We start from the raw sequence: 22,791 nt of genomic DNA on the forward strand, positions 1-22,791 counted from the left end.
GTTTTTCATTTATTTATTTTTGGTACAGGTTGTCCTCCACTTATGACCACAATTGACCCCAAAATTTCTGTTGTTAAGCGAGACATTTGTTAAGTGAGTTTTGCCCCATTTTACAATCTTTCTTGCCACAGTTTTTAAATGAATCACTGAAGTTGTTAAGCTGTGGAGTGAATCTGGCTTCCCCATTGACTTTGCTTGTCAGAAGGACACAAAAGGTGATCCCGTGACCCGGGACACTGCAACTGTCACAAAGATGAATCGATTGCCAACATTTTGATCACCTGATATGGCGATGTTGCCATTGTAACTTTGAACAGTCACTAAACGAACTGTTGTAAATTGAGGACTGTCTGTATTTGCTCTATTCCTCTGGCTATAAAACATTAAGAGAGAAAAAAGAATATACTGGCAAACATTTGGTACAGAAGAACAGGAATATGTCTGAAGCATCCCCCAAAATAAGAACATGTGTGAAACACACCCAGGTTCAGGCCAAGCATCAAATGATAAATTAGAGAAAATTCTTTGCTGCCTGTTGTGCAGCATATTGGCTCATCTGGCTCTCTTTCCTTGATTTAAGAGACAGTAGACTGTTCTCCGTTTTAGTTGAATATAAACATTAAAAAATAGGCTCTCCTAAAATATGCTGTGAATAATCCAAATACATTTTATCATGCTGTAATATGACAGACTGCACACCCCAAAGTGCCTTATGTACCACACCCACTCCACAGAGTCTAGGGAGCTGAGTCTTAAAGATGAGGATAGCAACGTATTAATATATCCCAGTATGGTAAAAAACAATGGCAATAAATTACCGTATTTTTCAGAGTATAAGATGCTCCACCTATTTTTTTGGTGAGGAAAACAAGAAAAATAAATCTGCCTCCCAACGATTTTGCCTCGTTGCAGCAAACAGCAAACAACCTGCTTTACTTTCATTTTTGTTTTCAGCATAGCTTGATTAGCATAAGGAAGAAAAAAAATCTACGTCCAGCAATTTACCTCCTTGCAGCAAGCAATAGAGGCCCCTGTAACTTCTGCTAATTAGGCTGTGCTGAAGCTGAAATGGGCTGTTTCTTCTTGCTGCTTGCTGCAAGGAGATAAATTGCTGGGAGGCAGAGGCGAAAGAGTGGGGGCCAGTGGGTGGGCGGGGCTACATCCGGTGTATAAGATGTGCCTAAATTTTCACCTCCTTTTAGGGGGGAAAAAGGTGAGTCTTATACTCCAAAAAATACGGTACCAAAATTGAGTCTCAAATGAGCTGCCCAGTTGGAGCACAAGAGAAAGGAACCCTAGACATGAACAAGCTTAACTTTCTGGATTTCAGTCTCTTTACACACGCATAGACAGCTCCATCCAGCATTTTTGGCCTTCACTGTTGCCATGGAGCATCCATAGCTCTGAGATGTGGTGAGATGGAACAGTGATATTCATTCATCAAAATGTTAATGCTGTAGCAGTGAGCGTAAGAACGGATGAATCCCAAGAATGAAGGGGAGTGGGCGGCTAAAGAGATGAATGTATTTTACAAAGTGCTCAACCAAAAGTACTGGAACAATTTCAACCAAGGATGGAATAGTAGGCGGGGATGTAAGACCCTCCACTCCCCCACTTAGTGGAGATGCTCTTTGACATTTCAAGTATACATATGATGTTTGCTGGATACCTATTTTGAAGAGGGATCCTCTCTTAACAAGTAAGAAAATATATCTGTGGTCACAGGCGTTGAAAATCAATGATTGTACACAACTGTAAAGGAACCAGCAGTCAAAAAATATGTCACAGACTGGCACTAGATGAAGGGCTTGGAAAAGAGATTCAGATGCTGAGGTCTTTCTTGTGACACTCCATGAAAGTGAAAGTTGGACTATGAAGAAGCTGGACAGAAAAAATAATTATACTTCTGAACTTCAGCATTGAAGAAAATTCCCAAGCATACCATGGACAGCCAAAGAAACAAAACAAGAGCATCAAGCAAATCAACTCAGAGTTCTCACTTGAGCCAGAAATGACCTGGTTAACTAGTTCCATAGCTTGGCTAAGAAAAGGTGAAGCTATCTGATATGGAGTCAAACCACTGGCTCTTTCAAAGCCAATAAAAATAAATCTGGGCAAATGATTCTCTCAGGTCTCTACCAGGCAAGCCACACTAGCTGCTGTCTGCAAAATGGAGATGCCAGAATTGGACTGAAATGTGCTTTCTAGATTTACCAGATATTTCACCACTGAACTGCATCACCTACTCACAATTTTAAAGTCAATAAAGCACTGCCTTCCTTGTGTAAACCATCCAATGTGGGCCCTATCATTAGTCATTAGAAGCATCTTGGGCAGCAGGTACTAAAAAATGGGAGAATTATTAAGGGAAAGTGTGTTCCTCACAGTCTGTCTGCACTAAGCTAACTTAGCTCCACCAAAATGGCTAGAAGGTCAGTTTCTGTGCATTAAAATCTACTCTTGATGAGCGAGATTCAGATACAGGTAACTACTTTTTATCAGACTATTTGTGTTTTACCGTGAGTACACAGAATATTTCCCCGTGCTTATTTTTTTTTCAGATTTTTTTATCACATCTTTATTATTTTTATAGGCATTTTCAAGGCACGAAACAGTTTTGCTTCCTAATCTACCCTACGATTTAGATTTTCCTGGTGGCCTCTCACTCAAGTATTAATCCAGATCTGACATTGCTGAGCTTTTTGAAAGCTGCCAGATTGGTTAAATGCTGAACTTAATCTGGGAAAAACCAGATTGATATACTTGTTTGTTTTAAATGGATAATTTGGTCATGATCAATGACATCTCAGCAGCAAAGGATCTGTTTCAGGTATGTTGCCAATAGCACCTAGCAATAACATTTAGTGCTTTTACAGCCCTCTCTAAGTGGTTTATTGCCCTCAACAATCTGGGTCCTCATTTTACCAACCTTGGGAGGATGGAAAGGCTGAGTCAACTCGAGCCTGTCAGGAATGAACTCCAGATTGTGGGCAGAGTAGGCCAAGCTAGAGCATATAATCTTACCTTTTCAGTTGCAGCATCCAACTTTGAAATGCTTTCCCCAGAAAAGTACACCTGGCACCATCTTTACTATTTTTTTTGTGCCAAGTAAAAACATTTTTATTCTGCCTGCCTTTTAATAATAGTTCTGCTGTAATTTTAACCTTCTGTTGCTGCTTTTTCTTGTTACTGCCTTATTATTTTTATTCTGTATATATTTTATAATGGTTTAACTTCAATAGATATTTGAATTTCTTAAACTTGTAAATTGGCTTAATTTTTTTTTTTTTTTTTTACATTTATACCCCGCCCTTCTCCGAAGACTCAGGGCGGCTTACAATGTATAAGGCAATTGATTATCCCTTTACATTTTTTTAAATGAGTAAACTTTAAGTAAGTTCAGTGTTGTACATGTGTACATGTTTTACATATACATAAAATCTTAAGATACTTAAAATTAATATATACTAAAATTTCATGAACATTGGCATGTAAAAATGTTCTGCTGATTCCAAACAAATAAGCAAGACAGATTTAGCAAGGGGCTGCAGCTGAAAAGAACCTTTTTAGATATTCATTTTTAAAAGAAAAACCATTCTGCTACCTGAAAACCTTATGAAGAGAACTGAGTCAAGATAATTCAAAACATTTTTAGTTGGGTAGAGATCCAATCCCAATTCCTCCAGGAACCTATGGAAACTTTTCTCCATTTTATTGGAGAAGCTTGGCAATTATGAAAGTTACATAAAATTGTTAAAGCGGGCATTGGCTGGGAGAGAAGAGGGGGGCTTCTGGTCTCAAAAAAGGGTGCAGGATTTTATTTGTGATGCATCCGCTTAGCCCTCTGCTTTCAATGATGGGGAATGCCATTAAGAGTGGGATTAAAAAGTACAGCTCAGATAGGCTTCAGATCCAAATATAATAAGGTGTTTCAGATAGTGGAGGGAGCCCTTATAATATAATATAATATAACAACAGAATTGGAAGGGACCTTGGAGGCCTTCTAGTCCAACCCCCTGCCCAGGCAGGAAACCCTACACCATCTCAGCCAGATGGTTATCCAACATCTTCTTAAAAATTTCCAGTGTTGGAGCATTCACAACTTCTGCAGGCAAGTTGTATACCCTTCATATAGCACTTATCTGCAATTCCTTCAAACAACTGTGCTTTTTCCTGGAATCACACATTTGCTTTCCACAACCAGTCAGTAATTCCAGCAAAGACATGTTTGGATTAAGGAGTTACATCAAGTATGACATATACACCCACACGAGCTCCAAAGCATCGTTTTGGCTTTAAGTTGGAAACACTATATATCCCTATTAAAAAGTAAGCTCAACAGCGCTCCAACAAGAAAAGGTTCTTGGTCAGTAAGAACGAAAAAATTAAAGGAATGTATTTGCAACAGATCCATTTTTCTCAGTTACTTTTATGGCTTTCTACATGAGACAGATGTCATAAAATACAAAGGGGAATATTAAAAGAGTTTTGTTAATGACCTATCACTCCAATTTATTTATGTTGTGCGTTCAAATCAGTTTTGACTCCTGTTGACTGCCTGGACCCAGTCCCTTCTGTCTTCCAGGCAAGATTTTTGAAGCGGTTTGGCATTGCCTACTTCCAGGGCTGAGACAATGAGACTGGCCCAAGATCAGCCATCTGCCTCTCTACCTAAGGTAGGACCAGAACTCCAAGTGTCTAGCCCGATGTCTTAACTATTACACCAAACTGGCTCTCATGTTACTCAAATGACACAACCAATTACAATACCATAGAAGTTCAATGAAGAGGAACTTCTACAATCAGCACCTTTCCTGTTTCTACAATTAGCCTGTTTCCTTGCAGAGTAAGTTTTTCATTACATTACACTTCGGGCATGCATGATGTAAAGAGATCCAGGAAGCAGAACTGAAGCTGGCATCAAAATGGCTTTGTGGAACCTTTGGCTAGAAGGAATTGCTCACAGGAGAAGTGTAAAAAAAACAGTTGAAGAAAGAAGGGAGGAAGTGAAAATGGCTTGAACAAAAATATTGGGGCTCTTCCATTTGGAAGAACAACTGAATTCAAAAGCTTTATTATTCCTTCCCCCCATACAGCAACACCAGTCTCCTCCCAGTCACTTTGGGCAGGGGGGAATCACAAGAAAGAGAATCTCCAGAAAGAAAAAGTCCATGTTCATAACTTGGCTGGAAAAGAAACAATTGTGTCAGGCAAGATTTATACAGCCTACAAGAGCCAGGCCCTACCAAAGAGGAGATCTTGATAGGAGAACTTAAGGCCAGCAACTTGTTCCAAACAGACCCTCCTCCATTTCGTCACTCGCTGCTCTTCTTTAGGAAGCAGAGGCAAGGGGACAGCAGGTTTAACTTCAGTACATATAAATCAGGATTTAGTTCAAGATAAACCAGAATCAAGTAGGCTCACCTAAGTTTCAGATACATTTGTCAACATTTTCTCCCCTCCTGTTTCAAAACATTTTAAATCCTTTTTTAAAAAAAATATTTTGGATGGTTCTATTTTTAGGTGTGTGGTTACTGAAAGCCAGTGAACATACTATAAATTGAAGAAAACTATCGGTAATTTATTAAATTGATATGCCATCTATCTTAGTGCCGGGTGACTCTGAATACTTAGGCTACGATAGTCCATAAATTCCTACTTGATCACCTACACCATTCACCAGAACTCATACATAGTGATAGCATCTTCCCTAAATTCTTTAGCAAATTTATTTAGCCTCTCCAGGTTTTCTGAGCTGGGCTGGACAACTTTGTTTAATTTAAAGCAGACAAGACCTCCGTGATCAGAGAGAAAGCTTTTAAAAAGTTTTCATGTTCAGTACATATGTAGTAACATTGCCAAGTCCTAGAGGCAATTTTTGTTTACCAACAGAGCTTAGGGCTTCAAAGGTAACTACTTGATTTTCATTTGGATCCTTGGCTGCAGATCACACATGCCAATCCTTTCCCTGGAAAAATTTTTGTTCCAATCTCCAGAGGCCATTCCTCTGGAGTCTAATTTGGTTTGAGTATTTCTTCTCTGTAAATCCAAATGATCAATTCTTGGGTTTATTTTTTAATAGGGAAGCTGAGAATTCACACAGTGTCTTATAAAGCAAAAAAGAAGCTGAAACATTTATCCCTTCTGGTGTAGAAATCTATACACTGTGGGTGCAGGTTTTGGGCTAGCCTCTGCTGTTTCTGCATAAAAGTACGCAATGCCATTTAAGCCCCAAACGAATCCATTTCTGCCACTGATATCAGGAGAGGAATCATCTTTAAACATATCTTTTTTTAAAAAAAAATCAATAAAATGAATGTACACATTCAGATATTCTCATTTCTCATATTCTCATTTGATTCACAGAAAACAAGTAATCAAACAGACTGAAGGCTATTATTGCTTAACAGTTTTTCATAATAACCAGCAATGCCATAAATCACAAAATGGCATGCCCTTGTGCTATAAAGTGGCCTTGTATCTATTAATAAATCTCTTTAAACTCACCCCTGAAATATAATTAGGCACTAGTCAAAGACCAAATGATCCATTTCAGTTGTGCGTAAAGATGTCAACTGAGTCATTTAATTTATATTTATGATTTATTTATTACATTAATTTATATACTGTCTCCTTCTAGATCTCTAGTCAGCTTGCAATAACATCCTCAAAACACACTACAATGTAGCACTAAAACAACAGCGCAGCAATAAAAATAAAATAAAGACACATCATATGGCCTTTATCTCCAAGCACCATACAATAATTCAACTGCTTCTCCTAAATTAAATCCCAAAGGCCCATAAGAGCAGCAAGCAACCACTTCACAGGGGGTAAGCTGTCCCAGGACCTATAGATTTTAAAGTATGATATCCAGAGCTGCAAGCTCTCTCCTCCCCCCCCCCCCACACCAATTTTTAGATCAATACCGTCTCTAAGGGGCCATCATTATGCCCGGAAATGACCTGAGAAACTCACCACACAGATTCTGCCCACCCGGCTGAAAATGGCATGCCCTTTGCTGTCTGACTCTGCTGCCTTCTCCGTGAAGAAGAAGTAGACTTTGTCATTGTCCCGATCATCATTCTCTGGGATCATATAAGCAGCAACAAATTTGGGAGCTGAGGAAAAAAAAAAAGAATAATTGGACAGATTTAAGAAAAAGGGTCCCCAGAAGCAGTTTGTAGCTTGGTGCTGGTCCTAAAAGTTTAAAATCTTGGCAGATTCTGTCTTGGAACAGCTAATGAATGTTATTGCCAAGAGAGATAACAGATAAGTACTCTTCTTATTAAAACTATACAGGGTTAGTTATATAAACACTTCCCCATCTCCTCCTCCTTTCCCATGTACAAATTTAGAGTGATCATGACCTCCATTTCACCCTTTTTCCCCATTCTTATTTTCGTGGACAATACTCCCTTTTTCATTGATTGCTGTGTATATTATATGGGTTTCTGTCAGTCACTTTTCTTCTGACTGTCTCTGAGCTTTACATGAGCTTTGTTTAATCCCCTTTAAACCCTTGTCATGACCCATTGCACAAAATTCATGGAACACACACCTATTTCATTGTTTGCCTAAAATGAAGCAATCCCAACTTCTCGAAGACTGCATATTTACATGTTCACTATGTGCCTTTTCACTTGATGAAGAGTCGTAATCTTTCCCTACCATTAAGCAATCTCTGGTCCATCTCTGTACGTAGAGAAGAGCGATGTCCCATGGTCCTGAAGATCACAGAGTCCCTGCCCAAGAAATCGGCTGTTAGCCCCGTATACAAGTCTCCACCTAGGGAATAAGTTCAATTAAAAACAGTAGCTGTTTGTACACAAATTTTGTGTTTTTTAACATCTTTAATAATAAAGGCACCAGCACATAGAGATGCATCCCATTATATTTAAAGAACTTCATGAGTATTCTGATTGCTTGAGAACATTCACAGATGCTTCAAGGTGAGAATGGATAGCTTGTCTAAAGCCATCAATTACATTTATGACAGAGATCAGATCTAAACAGGAGATTCCTTGGCTGTCTTTTGTCAGGGTTCCAAGCAACACCACCAACGAAAGAAGACTCCGAGGCTCCAAGTTCCACAAAGTTCCATTTTATTAGAGATGTCATATTGGCACAGCTGGGAAAACCCGAATCTGAAAGCTTCCAGGTTTTCCCCACCCAAAGAACAGTCCAAGTCCCTGCCCAGCACCGATATGTCCATAACATGGCCCAATCAATGCACTATCCCAACTGGAGATGCCTCCCAGTCACATCCCTCCAGGTGCAGGGTAAGATGTCCTTGACTCTCAGAGAAAGGAATGTTATTATGACTATATATCACCCATGCTCCATACAATTCCCCCCTCCCAGTTTCCCACAGCACTAAATGTGGCAGGCCTGAAGATCCAAGGCAAAAATGGCTTCCAGGCCTGACACCATTCTTGACAAGTCTGCTCTATCAATTCTCAGGGTTTTCTAGATCAGCCATTTATTATGCAACAGCCCATGGGATCTGATGGGGAGGGAAGTCCAGATGATTTCATCTACCATTTTTAATCCTTCCATCTGTTCCTGTTACTTTTCCCATCATTTTTCTTACCATGAACAATTCATCACCAAAGGCAGCACTGAAATGTGTAGCACGATTTTTATGTGAAATGAGGAAAGAAAATAATTGAAGTGCAGAGGGGAGCAGTTGTCCCTGGAGAGAATGAATGGGGTTTTGTAGCTGTCTTTTCTTTTTCTTTTTTTAAATTACATGTACTCCAAATCACACTGAAGTTCTAAATACAGTTACAGTTTACTTTATTGATTAGCCCTTGGGCCATAGCAAAGTGCAGAGTTCCAGACACAAATTATTACTAAAATCTGACAAAAACAATTTAAAATTCTAAATGAGTTGACTATATTGAGAAGGAGCAGGCCTCACATCCATAGGGAAAACTCATCAACATAATAGTCTTTAAAAAGTCAACCCAGTGTTTCTCAATCAATCTTAAAATGTGTCAATTTCGGCTCCCAGAATTCCTTAGTCTTAAAGTTGCCACGGTTGAGAAACACTGGGTTAAACAATCCTTGTCCTTATCCTGGTTCTTCCCACTTATTCCACTGAGCATTAAAACCTGATTTAAATATAAATTAGGAAATCGAGAGCAGAAGAAGTAGCAGTCTTCCATTTCAACAAAATGGAAGCAACTGTTTTCTTGCCCAACCCACAATACTGCTGGCTGTAGCTCCTGCTATCTGGATGTTGCACTCTCTTCTAAGCTCTCAGAACTTGTCCATTTATAATGGTAGTTAAGAAAACACAAAAGAACCCATCTCTATTATAGAATCATAAATTTAGCAATTGCCCGGCAGATTTTACATAGGAATTCAAGAAAGGCCTTGGAGAAATACAGCCTCAATAGTTTATTATGTTTTTGGTTTCGTTGAGCTTTTTAATTTTGTTCATTATTGTTGTTGTTTTTTCATTTCGTATGCCACCCAGAGTAACAAATGGTGAGAGAGAAGGCTTTCTAATACATGCTTACAGACAAATAACCTAAGTTATTGATTCCTGAGCAGAGTGACCAGCAACAAAGGGCCTCTGGTGGCTCAACAGACTAAGTCTGTCTGTTATTAATACAGCTGCTTGCAATTACTGCAAGTTCAAGTCCCACCAGGCCCAAGGTCGACTCAGCCTTCCATCCTTTATAAGGTAGGTAAAATGAGGACCCAGATTGTTGGGGGCAATAAGTTGACTTTGTATATAATATACAAATGGATGAAGACTATTGCTTAACATAGTGTAAGCCGCCCTGAGTCTTTGGAGAAGGGCGGGATATAAATTCAAATTTAAAAAAAAAAACAACCTGAAGAATGGTTGGACAGATTTTTTTCTAGATTTTTCTGAATCCACTTGAAGAACTTATAGGCAAAGAAGCCTATAAGATCAATTCCTGAGAAGTCCACCTGAGCTAATGCATTTCTTCAATAATTTCCAGCACTTATTTGCTGAATGTCTTAAACAGTAAACTAAGTAGCAGAAAAAAATAATATAACATAAAATAATAAAATAATAAATATCCATGTACAGCTATTAGAATACAAGATTCAGATTAATTTACTTTGGCACCTACCAAAAAATGTACTTGCAAACGCCCGATTAGGCTCATGTGGACATCTTCCCCTGCCACTTTCTATACTGGCTGGATCCATGCTGAACATGTGCTGGGAAGAGAAATGAGGGAGAAAAATTAGGTGCCCACATCAAACTAATAGAGTGAAAGGAAACGTGGAAATGTTTACGTGATAAGAATGAAGAGAACCCTAAAAGGCTCTCAGATCATAGGATGTGTAAGGAAACCCTTGTCATGATAGCACAGATTCATCAAGAGGAAGTAACGGCAGTTTTTTGTTCTCAATCTAAGCAAAAATCAAGTCACTAAGACTGAAGTTCATCCCATTATTAACCCTACGGATTTCTCAATGCCAATAGATCTTGAATGTTTACATCTTTATGAATTAAAGGTCACAGTAGAGGTTAAGGAGAAACTGAGTTGGGTTTAAGAACTCAGAGACTCAGTAAAGAGAGAGAGGGAGAGAGAGAGAGAGAGAGAAATGGAGGGCAGGAGGGAGGGGGAGAGAGAGAGAGAGAGGCAGAGGGAGGGAAGGAGGGAGGAAGAGAGAAGAAACAACAACGCAAGCTACAAGCCTCAGAGTTGCCAAAAAAAGGTGTCAGTTTCAGATAAACCAGCATGGAGCCACAAAAATGCTGACTCATCTGTTCAAACAAGCTGACGTTTGATTTTAGTAGTGTCTGTAACTGTTATTCGTCAGTGACAAAATAAATAATGATCAAGCTTGCAATATAGGGAGAAAAAGGCCACAGCCAATCCTAGAAAGGCATTAAACGTCCTTGCCACAGTTAACTATTTGGTAAAATGTTTTTGGTGCAGGACAGTCTTCACTATCCAGTTTAGTTTCAAGAAATACCCCTCAGCATAATGAAACTGCGTCTTTTGAAAACTGCAATGCTGATATTATTTCTGCAATTTTTGAGTGTTTCTCTGGAGTCATCTCCTTGGCTGGACAAAGCGATCTCTTCAAATCACCTAATTGTGGGACCTTCATTCAGACTTTCCGCACACCCACACTTGAGGCAGAACACAGGGCTCAGATTGTGTTTCTGCTTTGCATGGTAAACCAGGGTGATGTCAGTCTGAACATTTGGGGAGGGCGTTGCATGAAATGAGAAGTCCAAGTGATCATCCCAGGGACTCATGATAAACAGCTGTGCTGAAAGGACTCTTTCTCCCACAGGCTTGGTCATAAAAGCTTCTGAAATTGCCAGAGCCAAGAAGGGTTATGAGGTGAAGTTGGGTGACCTTGCTGCTTAGGCCAGCTTGATTAATGAGGAAAGGACAAGAAATGCCACACACAGATTTTATATCTGGTTGTTGATCGGGTATTTTTCATGAGAGGCCAGTGGGTCAAATGGCTGCTAATTGGTTTTAACTCTTGGTTAGTTTGGACTTCATTTGTATTAATCCTTTACAGAGCTAGACTGGAGTTTTAACCAAGTTTGAGAGAATGCCAAATTTTATTAATACCTTATTACACCAAATGTTTTATAATCTATGTATTTACAGAAGGGTGTTGCATATGTGTGTACACACACAGAGAGACACAAAGACAACCATACATTTTTTAAGAAGTAGCCCCCAAAGCCATCTAAGAAATTGAGCTAATAATGGATATAGGTATCAAACAAACTGAATGATTTGGTCCTTCTGGTTGCAAAAATTTTGAACAATGTGATTAATACGTGCAAATTACAGAGAGTAGATTCTTATTTTCTACAATGCTGCTTCCAGACCTGGATATTTGTAGGTACTTATGCAAAATGACAAGAGGTACAAGGGGATTCACAAGGCAGTGGAAAAAAAATCAAGACAGTCAAGTCTGCTTGTCATCTCAACTTTTTGATCTATTTACACATTTCCCAAAAGTTCCTAAAGATAGCATTACCAAAACACAAAATGACTAGTTGGGGAACATAATCAGTTACAAAGTACCAAAATATCAGATGGATATGTAGGCTCTCTCTCTCTCTCTCAGCAGATGATTTCTACTAATTTTACCTCGTTCCTGAGCAGGCGTGTTATAGGCCAAAGGTCCAGATGGCAGCCATCCACCATTTTTGTTTTTAGAAAAAGATTATGGGGCCTATTTGGGATCCAAAGGCATTTTTGAAAACCAAGACAAGACTGGAGACTGTTGTTTCATTTCATAGCACAGTTATTTCCTAATTAAAAGATGTCTTTAAAAATGTGAGAAACCACAGGGGAGGCAGGGAGATTTAGCAGCCTCCATAATAGATCTCACAGTTCCAAAGAAATCCATCCTTGGAAGCTACAGTACTTGTAGCTCATATCCCAGATATACTTGTGCTCGTAAGTTTACATACTCTGGCAGAATTTATGGTTTTCTGGCCATTTCTCAGAGAATATGAATGATAACACGAAAACCTTTCTGTCACTCATGGTTAGTGTTTGGCTGAAGCCATTTTATTATCAATCAATTGTGTTAACTCCTTTGCAATCATAATGACAACAGAAACTACCCAAATGACCCTGATCAAAAGTTTACATACCCCAGTTCTTAATACGGTGTATTGCCCCCTTTAACATCAATGACAGCTTGAAGACTTTTGTGGTATGTGTGGATGAGGCTCTTTATCTTCTCAGATGGTAAAGCTGCCCATTCTTCCTGGCAAAAAGCCTCCAGGTTCTGTAAATTCTTGGGCTGTCTTGCATGAACTGCACATTTGATATCTCCCCACAGTGGCTCAATGATATTGAGGTCAGGCAACTGAGATGGCCACTCCAGAACCTTCACTTTATTCTGCTGTAGCCAATGACAGGTTGACTTGGCCTTGTGTTTAGGATCATTGTCATTTTGGAATGTCCAAGTACATCCCATGCACAGCTTCTGGGCTGATGAATGCAAATTGTCCTCCAGTATCTTTTGATAACATAGTGCATTCATCGTGCCATCAATTCTGACCAAGTGTCCTGTGCCTTTGTAGCTCACACATCCCCAAAACATCAGCGATCCACCTCCGTGTTTCACAGTATGAATGGTGTTCTTTTCATCATAGGCCTTGTTGACTCCTCTCCAAATTAGCGTTTATGGTTGGGGCCGAAAAGCTCAATTTTGGTCTCATCACTCCAAATGACTTTGTGCCAGAAGATTTGAGCTTGTCTCTGTGCTGTTTGGCGTATTGTAAGCTGGATACTTTGTGACATTTGTGTAATGGCTTTCTTCTGGCGACTCGACCATGCAGCCCATTTTTCTTCAAGTGCCTCCTTATTGAGCATCTTGCAACAGCCACACCACGTTTTCAGAGAGTCCTGTATTTCACTTGAAGTTCTTTGTGGGTTTTTCTTTGCAACCCAAACAATTTTCCTGGCCAAGTATAGTTGGTCTACTTGACCGTGGCTTGGTTTCAACAGAACCCTTCATTTTCCATTTCTTGATTAGAGTTTGAACACCGCTGATTGGCATTCTCAATTTCTTGGATATCTTTTTATATCCCTTTCCTGTTTTATACAGTTCAGCTGCCTTTTCCCACAGATCCTTTGGTCTTTTGCTTTCCCCATGACTCAGAATCCAGAAACGTCAGTGCAGCACTGGATGAAGGATGCAAGGGTCTATCAGGAGGCCAGAAACTCATTGACCTTTTATACACACGCACTATTACATGCAAACAGATCACAGGTGAGGATGGGGTACTTTTATTAGCCATTCACATCCCTTTGTGTCAACCTGTGTGCATGTTATCAGGCCACAATCACCAGGGTATGTAAACTTTTGATCAGGATCATTTGGGTAGTTTCTGTTGTCATTATGATTGCAAAGGAGTAAACAGTTGATTGATAATAAATGGCTTCAGCCAAACACTAACCATGAGTGACAGAAAGGTTTTTGTGTTATCATTCATATTCTCTGAGAAATGGCCAGAAAAACATTAATTCTGCCAGGGTATGTAAACTTATGAGCACAACTGTATCCTATATATGCCTGTATTTGTGTGTCCCCCGAACACAATACAAATGGCTTAATATTAATGTAGATCATTATACAGTTGCAATTCCACTGCTTTTTATAGGTTGTTAGGTTGCCTAGGTTAGGTTATGAAACATCTGCAGGAAAACAATCAAGCTCAGAGAGCAACAAGAACTCCTTCTTCTTCTTCTTCTTTTAATCTGTCCCCATCTAACTTTATTTCTGTTCTCTCCATGTAAGTACATCTAGGAGTGAATGAACATGTTTCAGATGGAATATAAATGGGGTTTAGTTTGGTTTGTTTTTTTAAAAAAGAGAGCAGACAGGAAAACAGGCAGAGGAAGAAAGCAATATAAGTAGGAGTTAGATATGAATGGAGCAATGCACTGATCCGCTTGACAGCTTAATATATCCTACATTCACTTCTTAGAATGCTGAGAAGGCTGGACAAATTCCACAATGGCAGTTATGTTTAGTTGCAACAACAAGCAGGCTAAGTGCACTGAACTGAACTGAGAAATCAAGGTTTTTTTTCCTATCTGAGAAGCATAAGCACATAAATCAACCTTTCCGAATTTAATACAAGATAAGACATTTAACACAAAGAATCGCAAACCTAGTTGCTGTAGTCTGCATTAATTCCTTCTTGGAAATGGAAATATCACGGTTTAATCTTTCTGCATTAAGTGAGTAGACTAGTACATATACAAGAAAAGCTCTGTTAAAACAATCAAAATCTTGTCCAGTCTTCTCTATGGTTTCAAGAGATATCTGTCAGCTAATGTAACAAGATGCTGGTTTGATTAAATCTCTGTCTGATCCAAAAGAGGTATTTTTTTATTTTATTTGCAAAACTGTAGTTTACTGTATTTAATACACTGAATTGCTTTGAATATGACAGTACATTATAACTTAGTATTTTATAACAATGATCCTTGCTTCCTCTCACGCCAGCATTCTTTCTCTCTAATATTGTTAGATTCATTTATATGTTTGTGTAGCTACAACTTAATGAGTCAGGAAAACCAGGATAATTGTAATTATTCTTAACAATGATTAAGGAAAGTAAATACATTTTAGTCCAGAAGTTGAGTTATTTCTTTTCACCACTATTAAGGCCAGCCATAATACTACCCCATTGTCTGAAACCAATAGGCAGCCATTGATTTTTTCTTTTTGCAGCTGCCTTGGAAATGGTAAGGAAAGGAAAGGAAAGGAAAGTACAAGGGAGCTGATGGAGGAAACCAGATGGGACGTAATGGTTGGAAACATTGGAATGGAAGGGCATGGGTTCAGGTCTCACTCAACTGGGACACCATGGGGCAGTCACTGCTTCTCAATCTTGTAAGGATCAATGAGGAAGCCCCCTTCCCCCAGGGAGCCCACCTTTATTTCTATAGTATGTATGTGTGTGTGTGCATATGCTATAAATATAAGAATGAATAAAATAAAAGAGTACCATTTTCCACATGAGAAGGGTGGGCTTGGGAACTCTTGCCTCACCAACAAATCTTCCTTCATCTCCTTTATTTGGTTTATATCCTACCTTCATTTTTTGCAACTCATCCTGCTTCTCCTATTTTCCATTTTCCAATCTTTCTGTGAGATGAGTTGGACTGAGAGAGAATGACTGATCCAAAGTCACCCAACCAAGTTCAATAAATAAGGGAGGCCTAGAGTTCAGAGTCTGTAGAAGGTTTCTAGTCCAGCATCTTAGCTACTAAACCAAATTGGCTTCTCCCAGTTAAAAAAAAAAGACTGAGTTAAAGAAACATTTTACAAACAAACAGAAGTCACCACCTGCCACCCTAGGAGAGGTATTTTTGGTTGCAATTGCTCTTAATAGAAAAGGGTCTCAATCCTTCACTATAGTACTTATACGGTATGCCTCAGGTGCACGTTGTCTCCTTACCTCTCCCCTGTGTCCCACATAGATGATAGCACAGACGGGATGAAAAGCTCCAGTCCCGCAAGCTAAGAGATGAGTCCGGTTTAAAGGATAAAGAACTCGGATATAGTTTGCACATTCCGTCTGGAAAAGAAAAAACAACTGGTATTTGCAATGCTTTCCATGTTTTATGTTTCTATGAAATAACTTCGCCTGGATGGTCACAGCTTGAGAGTGTGTTGAGCAAAGGATGACACAATTAGAAGGAGGGTGGATTTCTGATTCAAGGGATAAAGTACCACGAAGAGATACAGAGATATTGAGACCCATGGTCTGTAGCTTTGGTTTCTCAACGCTGACTTTGGCTAGTTTTTTTCACCCATTCTCCATGCTTTGAAACACCTTCCCCATAGAGATAGAGGAAAGCACCTGCAAGCTAATCATTCAATCTATCCCAGGAGGAAGGCATGTTGCAATGGTTAGGTCACCTGGTCAACACATGGCTTAGTATGTTTTCTTCTCCTTCTATACAACTATAAAACCATTAGTTCATTTATTACTTTCAGGGGAGTTTTCTTGTTTTATGATGGTTTTGATTGTTAGCAATGAAGAGCCTTTGGGAATGAGCAGCTTAATAAAGAATAAATAATCAAAACAGTAAAGTGATATGTCGAGCATAATGAGCCAAATACCGTTTTCCACTTGCCAAAGACTAATGTTATTTTAGATCCAATATCTATACTGAAGTACAGAGAACGAATCCCTTCTCATATTTCAAATTTTCCCATGTCATTCTCCAGGGTCATAAAAATCTTTCTTCTCGTTGAGATCATATCACCAACTATCAGTGTAGTGCTTTTGATCAGACAGCAGACTTTTCTTGTAACTTCCAAAATGGATAGCAAATTTCTGTTTATATCTGTAGGTTGTTAGATACATTACAGTCCTCCTCCCATGTTCTCGTCACTTCAACTGAATCAGTGCCAATCTTTCCTTGCCTCAGGCTGCCTGGACAACTGATGTGACTGAAACCATTGTATTATCATTCACAGGTCAGGAAATGAGGTTGTCATATTGCCTTGTGCAGTGATATCCTGTATTAGCCTAAGTACATGCAATGTAACACTGCTGCTAAATCAGCAGAAAACAGGAAGAAAGTACCACAATGGGTCTAAAAATAGCATTTTCATTTAGAAATTCAAATGGGCATCTTGACAGAACCTTATCCAGAAAATGAAGTCTATCCTGCCATAGTTCACAAGCATGTCCAATGGAGGAAGGGAGGAAAAGACAGACAGACAGACAGATTCCAATTTCCCTGTTCTCAGAAATGTTCATATGGACACAAAGAATGCTTCAGCCTCCATCATTTGGTGCCCACCACATAACCTCCCCTATCTGTATATGTTAAAGATTTTTTATTTTAAAGTAAAATTAAATAGGAAGCCAACACAAGGCAAAACACAGTGCCAGTCTCTAACATCAGATTCATATGTAGGGATGATATGGGGTCCTCAAAGATGACAACATGGGATGTAACGGGACACACATAAACCTGCATGTGGCTGGATATGGTAGGTTGGTTTGGATGAGAAAACTCCATACAGTCCCCTTCCATACGTCGCTCGGGGGGGGGATTGGGTAAATGCTGTTACATTTCCCTGAGAACAGATGAAAAGCAACTGCTTTTCTTGCTTTCTTCCTTTTCTGTAGCTTAATCAATCAGAGAGATGTTAGAATCCTTTCAGAAAGACAGAACTGAAGTCTTTCTAAAATAATTCTAGAAAACAAAAGATAAAGAGCGGGGTGGAGAAGGAAACATCAAGGGTTTCTAATGGGATCTCAGCTAATTCTCTATCAGCAAAACACCCAGATATATGGTACTAATCCCACATCTAGTTTGATTGTTCCCTAGACAGCTATTTTCCTTATATCTCCAATGCAGTTCCTGGATTGAAATTCTACCTTCCTGGATTTGACCCCAAGAAGTGATGCTCCCATGCTCAAAGGGCAAAAGGCAAAGAGAGAATAGAGCTGTCCCTTCCTTTTTTAAAAAAATCTACCTGAAAGGAGAATCTATTTGATTCTTTCAAATTCTGGACATTTATATCCATATTCCTGGATTGATAGACTCAAGAATTGCTTTCAGGTTTCAGCATCTGTATCCCTTGAAATCAGTGCCAGGTTTAGACCTGGTGAGGCATTAAGCTATATAAAGTTTGGAGGCCGCTTCTTAAAAAATTAAACTAAAAGGCCTCACAAAGGGGCATATTGAAACAGGACTTTGGGTCACCGCAAAAAAAACAGTGTGTGTATGAGTGAGTGAGTGAGTGAGTGAGTGTGTGTGTGTGTGTGTGTGTATATGTGTGTACACACTTCTTTTAATTATTTTGTTTAATAACAAGGTATTTAATGTGAAAAATACAATTTATTTTCAAATAAATGCATTTACTGCTAACATATTTATCATTTGTCTGGCTTAATATATCTCATAAATTATAACATGCCTTAGAAACAATACTTAAATGTACCGTATATACTCGAATATAAGCCGATCCGAGTATAAGCCGAGGTCCCCAATTTTACCCCAAAAACTGGGGTAAACTGGGGACTCGAGTATAAGCCGAGGGTGGGAAATGAGGCACCTACCGGTTGGGGAAACCCTCCCTCCCTCAGCTGAGAAGGCTGGCGGCTCCCGCCCGCCCTCTCACTGCACCGCAGGGCTTCCCGCCGTCCGTAAAATGTGAAAACAAACAAAAAAAACAACTCGAGTATAAGCCGATATACTCGAGTATGCCGAGGCTTAAAAAAAAACTGAGTATAAGTCAGATAGACCAGTATAAGTTTAGGACGTTTTTCAGCACAAAAAACGTGCTGAAAAACTCGGCTTATACTCGAGTATATACGGTAATTTCTAAAAGCAAAAAGAAAACAAACATCAAACATGTTGGGAGGTCCTAAGTTGTAGCTTGCTTGCCTTATGTCTGAATCCAGCACTTCTTAAAACAGATTCTCCCATTCACTTTTGGGCATATTTCCCATGAACCTGCCAAGGGAGTCATTTGGTGAAGGTACTTGCTCTCTTCTCAAAATCTCAAATGTGCCTCCAGTTTAAAAGTATTGTCTATCCCTGATTGTAATTGCTAGGAAGTTGAGTTACAGTAATCAAATGCTACTTTAAACTCCAACAGTTATAATAAAATTGTTGGCAGATATTCTCAAAAGGTAGCAGTCTTCCAAATAAAAAGGACTTGATTTAGGAAAAGCTGTTTCCAAAGACAATAAAGTTAGGAGACTCACTGATTAAAGGGGAAAAAAGAATACGTATGACTTAATTGTTTGCTTTGTTTCCTGCATGTAAGGCAAGCTATGCTATAGAAATAAATTTGTACAGAGTTTCATGAGAAAAATGGGAATCTGAGTGTCTGAACTTCATGCTCACAATTTAACAGTTGTAGTACACAACTTCAAAAATACACTTTCAGAGCTATAAGTTGATGAAAAAGATTTCTTCTGTTTTAGGAATGAAGAGAACCTGGATTGTGTGACAGCCATCCCTACAGGCTGGGTTCCAGGAACCAAGATTATGGGAGATTATAGATCAGAATCCTCCATGCAGAACAGAATACCAGTGAAGCATGGACAGTTGACACTGACTGAGCCCACTTGGTCCTATAGACATAAGGCAATATATAACAAATTGGGGCCTGTGAATAGACATAATGGGAATTGACATAAAACATTCATCTCCAGGGTCCAGCAATCCAAAAAGCCATCTTGGGCTTTTTTCTCTGCTCTAAGAGTGTTATGGAAATTTAGGGTAATTTGAAATGAATTGGCTAATGCCCCTAATAAGAAAATGATTGACTTATAAGCAATTGGTCTATAACGCTTCAACCTAGATTGGCCTTCCTCAACATGGTGTCCTGTAGTTGTGTTAAACAACAACAGTTCAAGCCAAAGGACTGGCAACTGTGCTGGATGGTGATTAGGGCAGTGGTAGGATTCAGCCAGTTCACACCACTTCAGAAGAACTGGTTGTTAACTTTCTGAGCAGTTTGGTGAACTGGTTGTTGGAAGAAATTATTAGGGCAGAGAACCGGTTGTTAAATTATTTGAATCCCACCACTGGATTAGGGGAATTGTAAACCAACGTATGCAGACTGTACTAGCTTGGTGGAGACTGCATAGAACAGTGAGGCACGTAATAGTAATCTATCTATCTCTCTCCCTCTCTCCCTCCCTCTCTCTGAACCTCCTCATAACTTCTTAATCCATTTTGCTTTTTCTACCCAAAGGGAAAAAAAGGATATTAGAATCAGAGCAAGGGCCTTAGATTCAGTTTTGCCTGCCAATTCCAGTTAAGATGTTATGGGGAAAAAGTATTGCTGGTAGGGAGACAATGACAGGAAATGAAGGAGACGCATAACCTTCATATAGCCAAACCAGTCATTTAAAAAGGAAGTTTAGTTATATAGCAGAATGACAAACGACCACTCGCAAGTCTGACCTGGATTAATTGTTGACTTTTCCGGAGCAGAAGTCATTGGCAGATAAGCAGAAAGAAGCCATGGAGTCTCTTGGAGGCACCACCAGATTCCAATGGCCATCACACATAACAAACTACATGTATACTGCTGTAGAAACCCAAGGCCTTACCCTCCCTTTCTTACACTCGTCTTTCCCTCTGTATCACATCATCAAATCAGCATGCCACATAATTTCTATTTTGAACACACCACTTTAACAAAACAAAACAAAAAAAAAGTCGCTGGGTATTTCATTAAACTAGACATATGCTGTGATGATTGTAAGTTGGAGGACTGGTTCTAAGTCACTTCAAATGGTCACTAAATGAATAGGTTGTAAGTCAAAAGCTACCTTAATTTTAATTAAATATAAATCAATGAAATCTTACTTTTTGAATATGCCCTCCTACCATCCTGCCTCTCAAACACTCCAGCCTCTAGCTGGGGAAGAATTCTATATATCCACCCAAATAGGATCTAATTCATCTCCATGATATTTATTTGGACAGGGACCCTTCTTGTAATTCAGGCATGTCCAACACGTGGCTTGCATGCAGCCTGGACTGCTAGTAATGCAGTCCCACAAGATTGTAAACTTTTAATATTATTATGTGATTTTTAGCAATATTTATATACATTAACTCCACTATATACTTTATATGAGGCCCAAAGACAATTCCCCTTCACATAATGCAGCCCGGGCAAGCCAAAAAGCTGGACACCCATGTTGTAATTCATATTATAATGCCATCAATTATTCCTTTGTTAATCTTTGAGCCAATAATGACATTGCTGGTGCTGCTAATTGCCTTCGTGTATTTTTCCTGCTTCAAGAGATTGAGGAAAATTGAGGAAAAGCAGCCCAGAAACAGGAAGCATTCCCCAGTTCGGTATGTTCCAGGCACATGAGCAACTCCCATAATTCCCAAAAGGCATAATTCCTGGCCCTGCTGACTCGGAATTCTGGGAATTGTACTCCTAAAGACATCTGGTCGGGCATGAGGCTGAAGAAGGTGGAGCGACAGTCATTCCCATGTTTCTCAGAATAAAATGTGTGTTCAAAAAGAAACATTATCTCATTTTCAGAATATAATTAAAAAGCCAGCCTGCCCTTCAGTGATTATTTTCTGCCTTGTTACTCTTCTTCAGTTTCCAAAGAAGAATCACTTATTTGAATTTTTTCATAGCTTGATAATCAATTCCATATTTTCAGCTTTCAACTTTTCCCTTTGAGGACCTTACCAGAATAAACAGAGGATAGATCTCAACCAGAGATTTGTGTTTCATATCAGGTTAATGCCTTTTAATCCAAAAATATTATTCTTTCAAGGAACAATAAACAGGCATAACTTTTTTATCACATATGTAATAGCAGAAAAAGAAGGCACTTTTAAAAATATTTTGTATTAAATTTTCTTGGTCTGGATGACAAAAATGAGGAAAAGGCATATTTTAAAGCATTTTAAATTTTGTCATATCAGGTTTTTATTTTACTTTTTTCAATACCTTAGGAACACAAATTTGCAGGTCTAATATGCTAAATTTATGAATGTATTTATGCATGCACTGAAATTTGAAATTAATTTCTTACAGAATGATGTTTTTGTCAGATTATTTTGCTATATTTTTAAATTTATAACACTTGAAAATCCTAGACATAGAAAAATAAAAAAAACAATGCAATTATTCATTGGATTTATACCCCATCTTTTTGGCAAGAGCTCAAGGCTGCTTACACTGGGATTCCCTTTCAATTTATCCTAATAGTAGCCATCCTTGGAGAATCATTGGATTGACAGAAAATGGTACCAATAGAAGAGAATATTTGTAGCTCAGGGTTGAGCTATGGAGTCCTTGATGCTCTCTGAGCTTGGTTATTTTCTTGCTAGCATTGATGATGTTATCTAGCTGTTAATGAAATCTCTGCAAGAAAACAGAGAGCGTCAAGGAGTCCAATGACAAAGAATGACTGCCACAACCCAAACCAACAGGGTTTCATGGCTAAGGATGGACATAACCTGGATCTCCTTGGTGCTAGTCCCAACTATTAAACACACTGGCTGTCTTTTTCATTTCCCATTAAGAGTTAGGAATCCAGAAATTCAAGGTTCAAATTCCCAGCTTCAAAGAGCTCCCTATTCCTCAGACTAGGCTACAAACGAGATTACAATATAGATATTGTAAAACTATAATAAAGATATCTGCAAATATATACACCACCATATCTAACAGCAAGGGATTATGTGAGTTATAACTCAAAACATCTGGAAGGCACCAGGTTGACTGGCCTGAACTAATTATTTTCCTGCATCCAACTCTCTCCCCATG

The 22,791-nt window shown here is 38.9% G+C and overlaps 1 protein-coding gene across 1 annotated transcript in view; it reads right to left on the reverse strand.

The window, feature by feature from the left end:
• The window catches only part of SEMA3G (semaphorin 3G), a 114,267-nt gene that overhangs the window by 27,178 nt on the left and 64,298 nt on the right, over nt 1–22,791 (reverse strand). Inside the window, exons 4-7 of the mRNA XM_058168255.1 lie at nt 15,959–16,078; nt 10,116–10,206; nt 7,672–7,788; nt 6,979–7,121 (exon numbers count right to left, since the gene is read on the reverse strand). Of these exons, the coding sequence (XP_058024238.1) occupies nt 6,979–7,121; nt 7,672–7,788; nt 10,116–10,206; nt 15,959–16,078 (471 nt within the window). The remainder of the gene's footprint in view (nt 1–6,978; nt 7,122–7,671; nt 7,789–10,115; nt 10,207–15,958; nt 16,079–22,791) is intronic.

Source organism: Ahaetulla prasina, chromosome 2 (assembly GCF_028640845.1).
Source record: "Ahaetulla prasina isolate Xishuangbanna chromosome 2, ASM2864084v1, whole genome shotgun sequence".
In the NCBI taxonomy this organism is placed as follows: domain Eukaryota; kingdom Metazoa; phylum Chordata; class Lepidosauria; order Squamata; family Colubridae; genus Ahaetulla; species Ahaetulla prasina.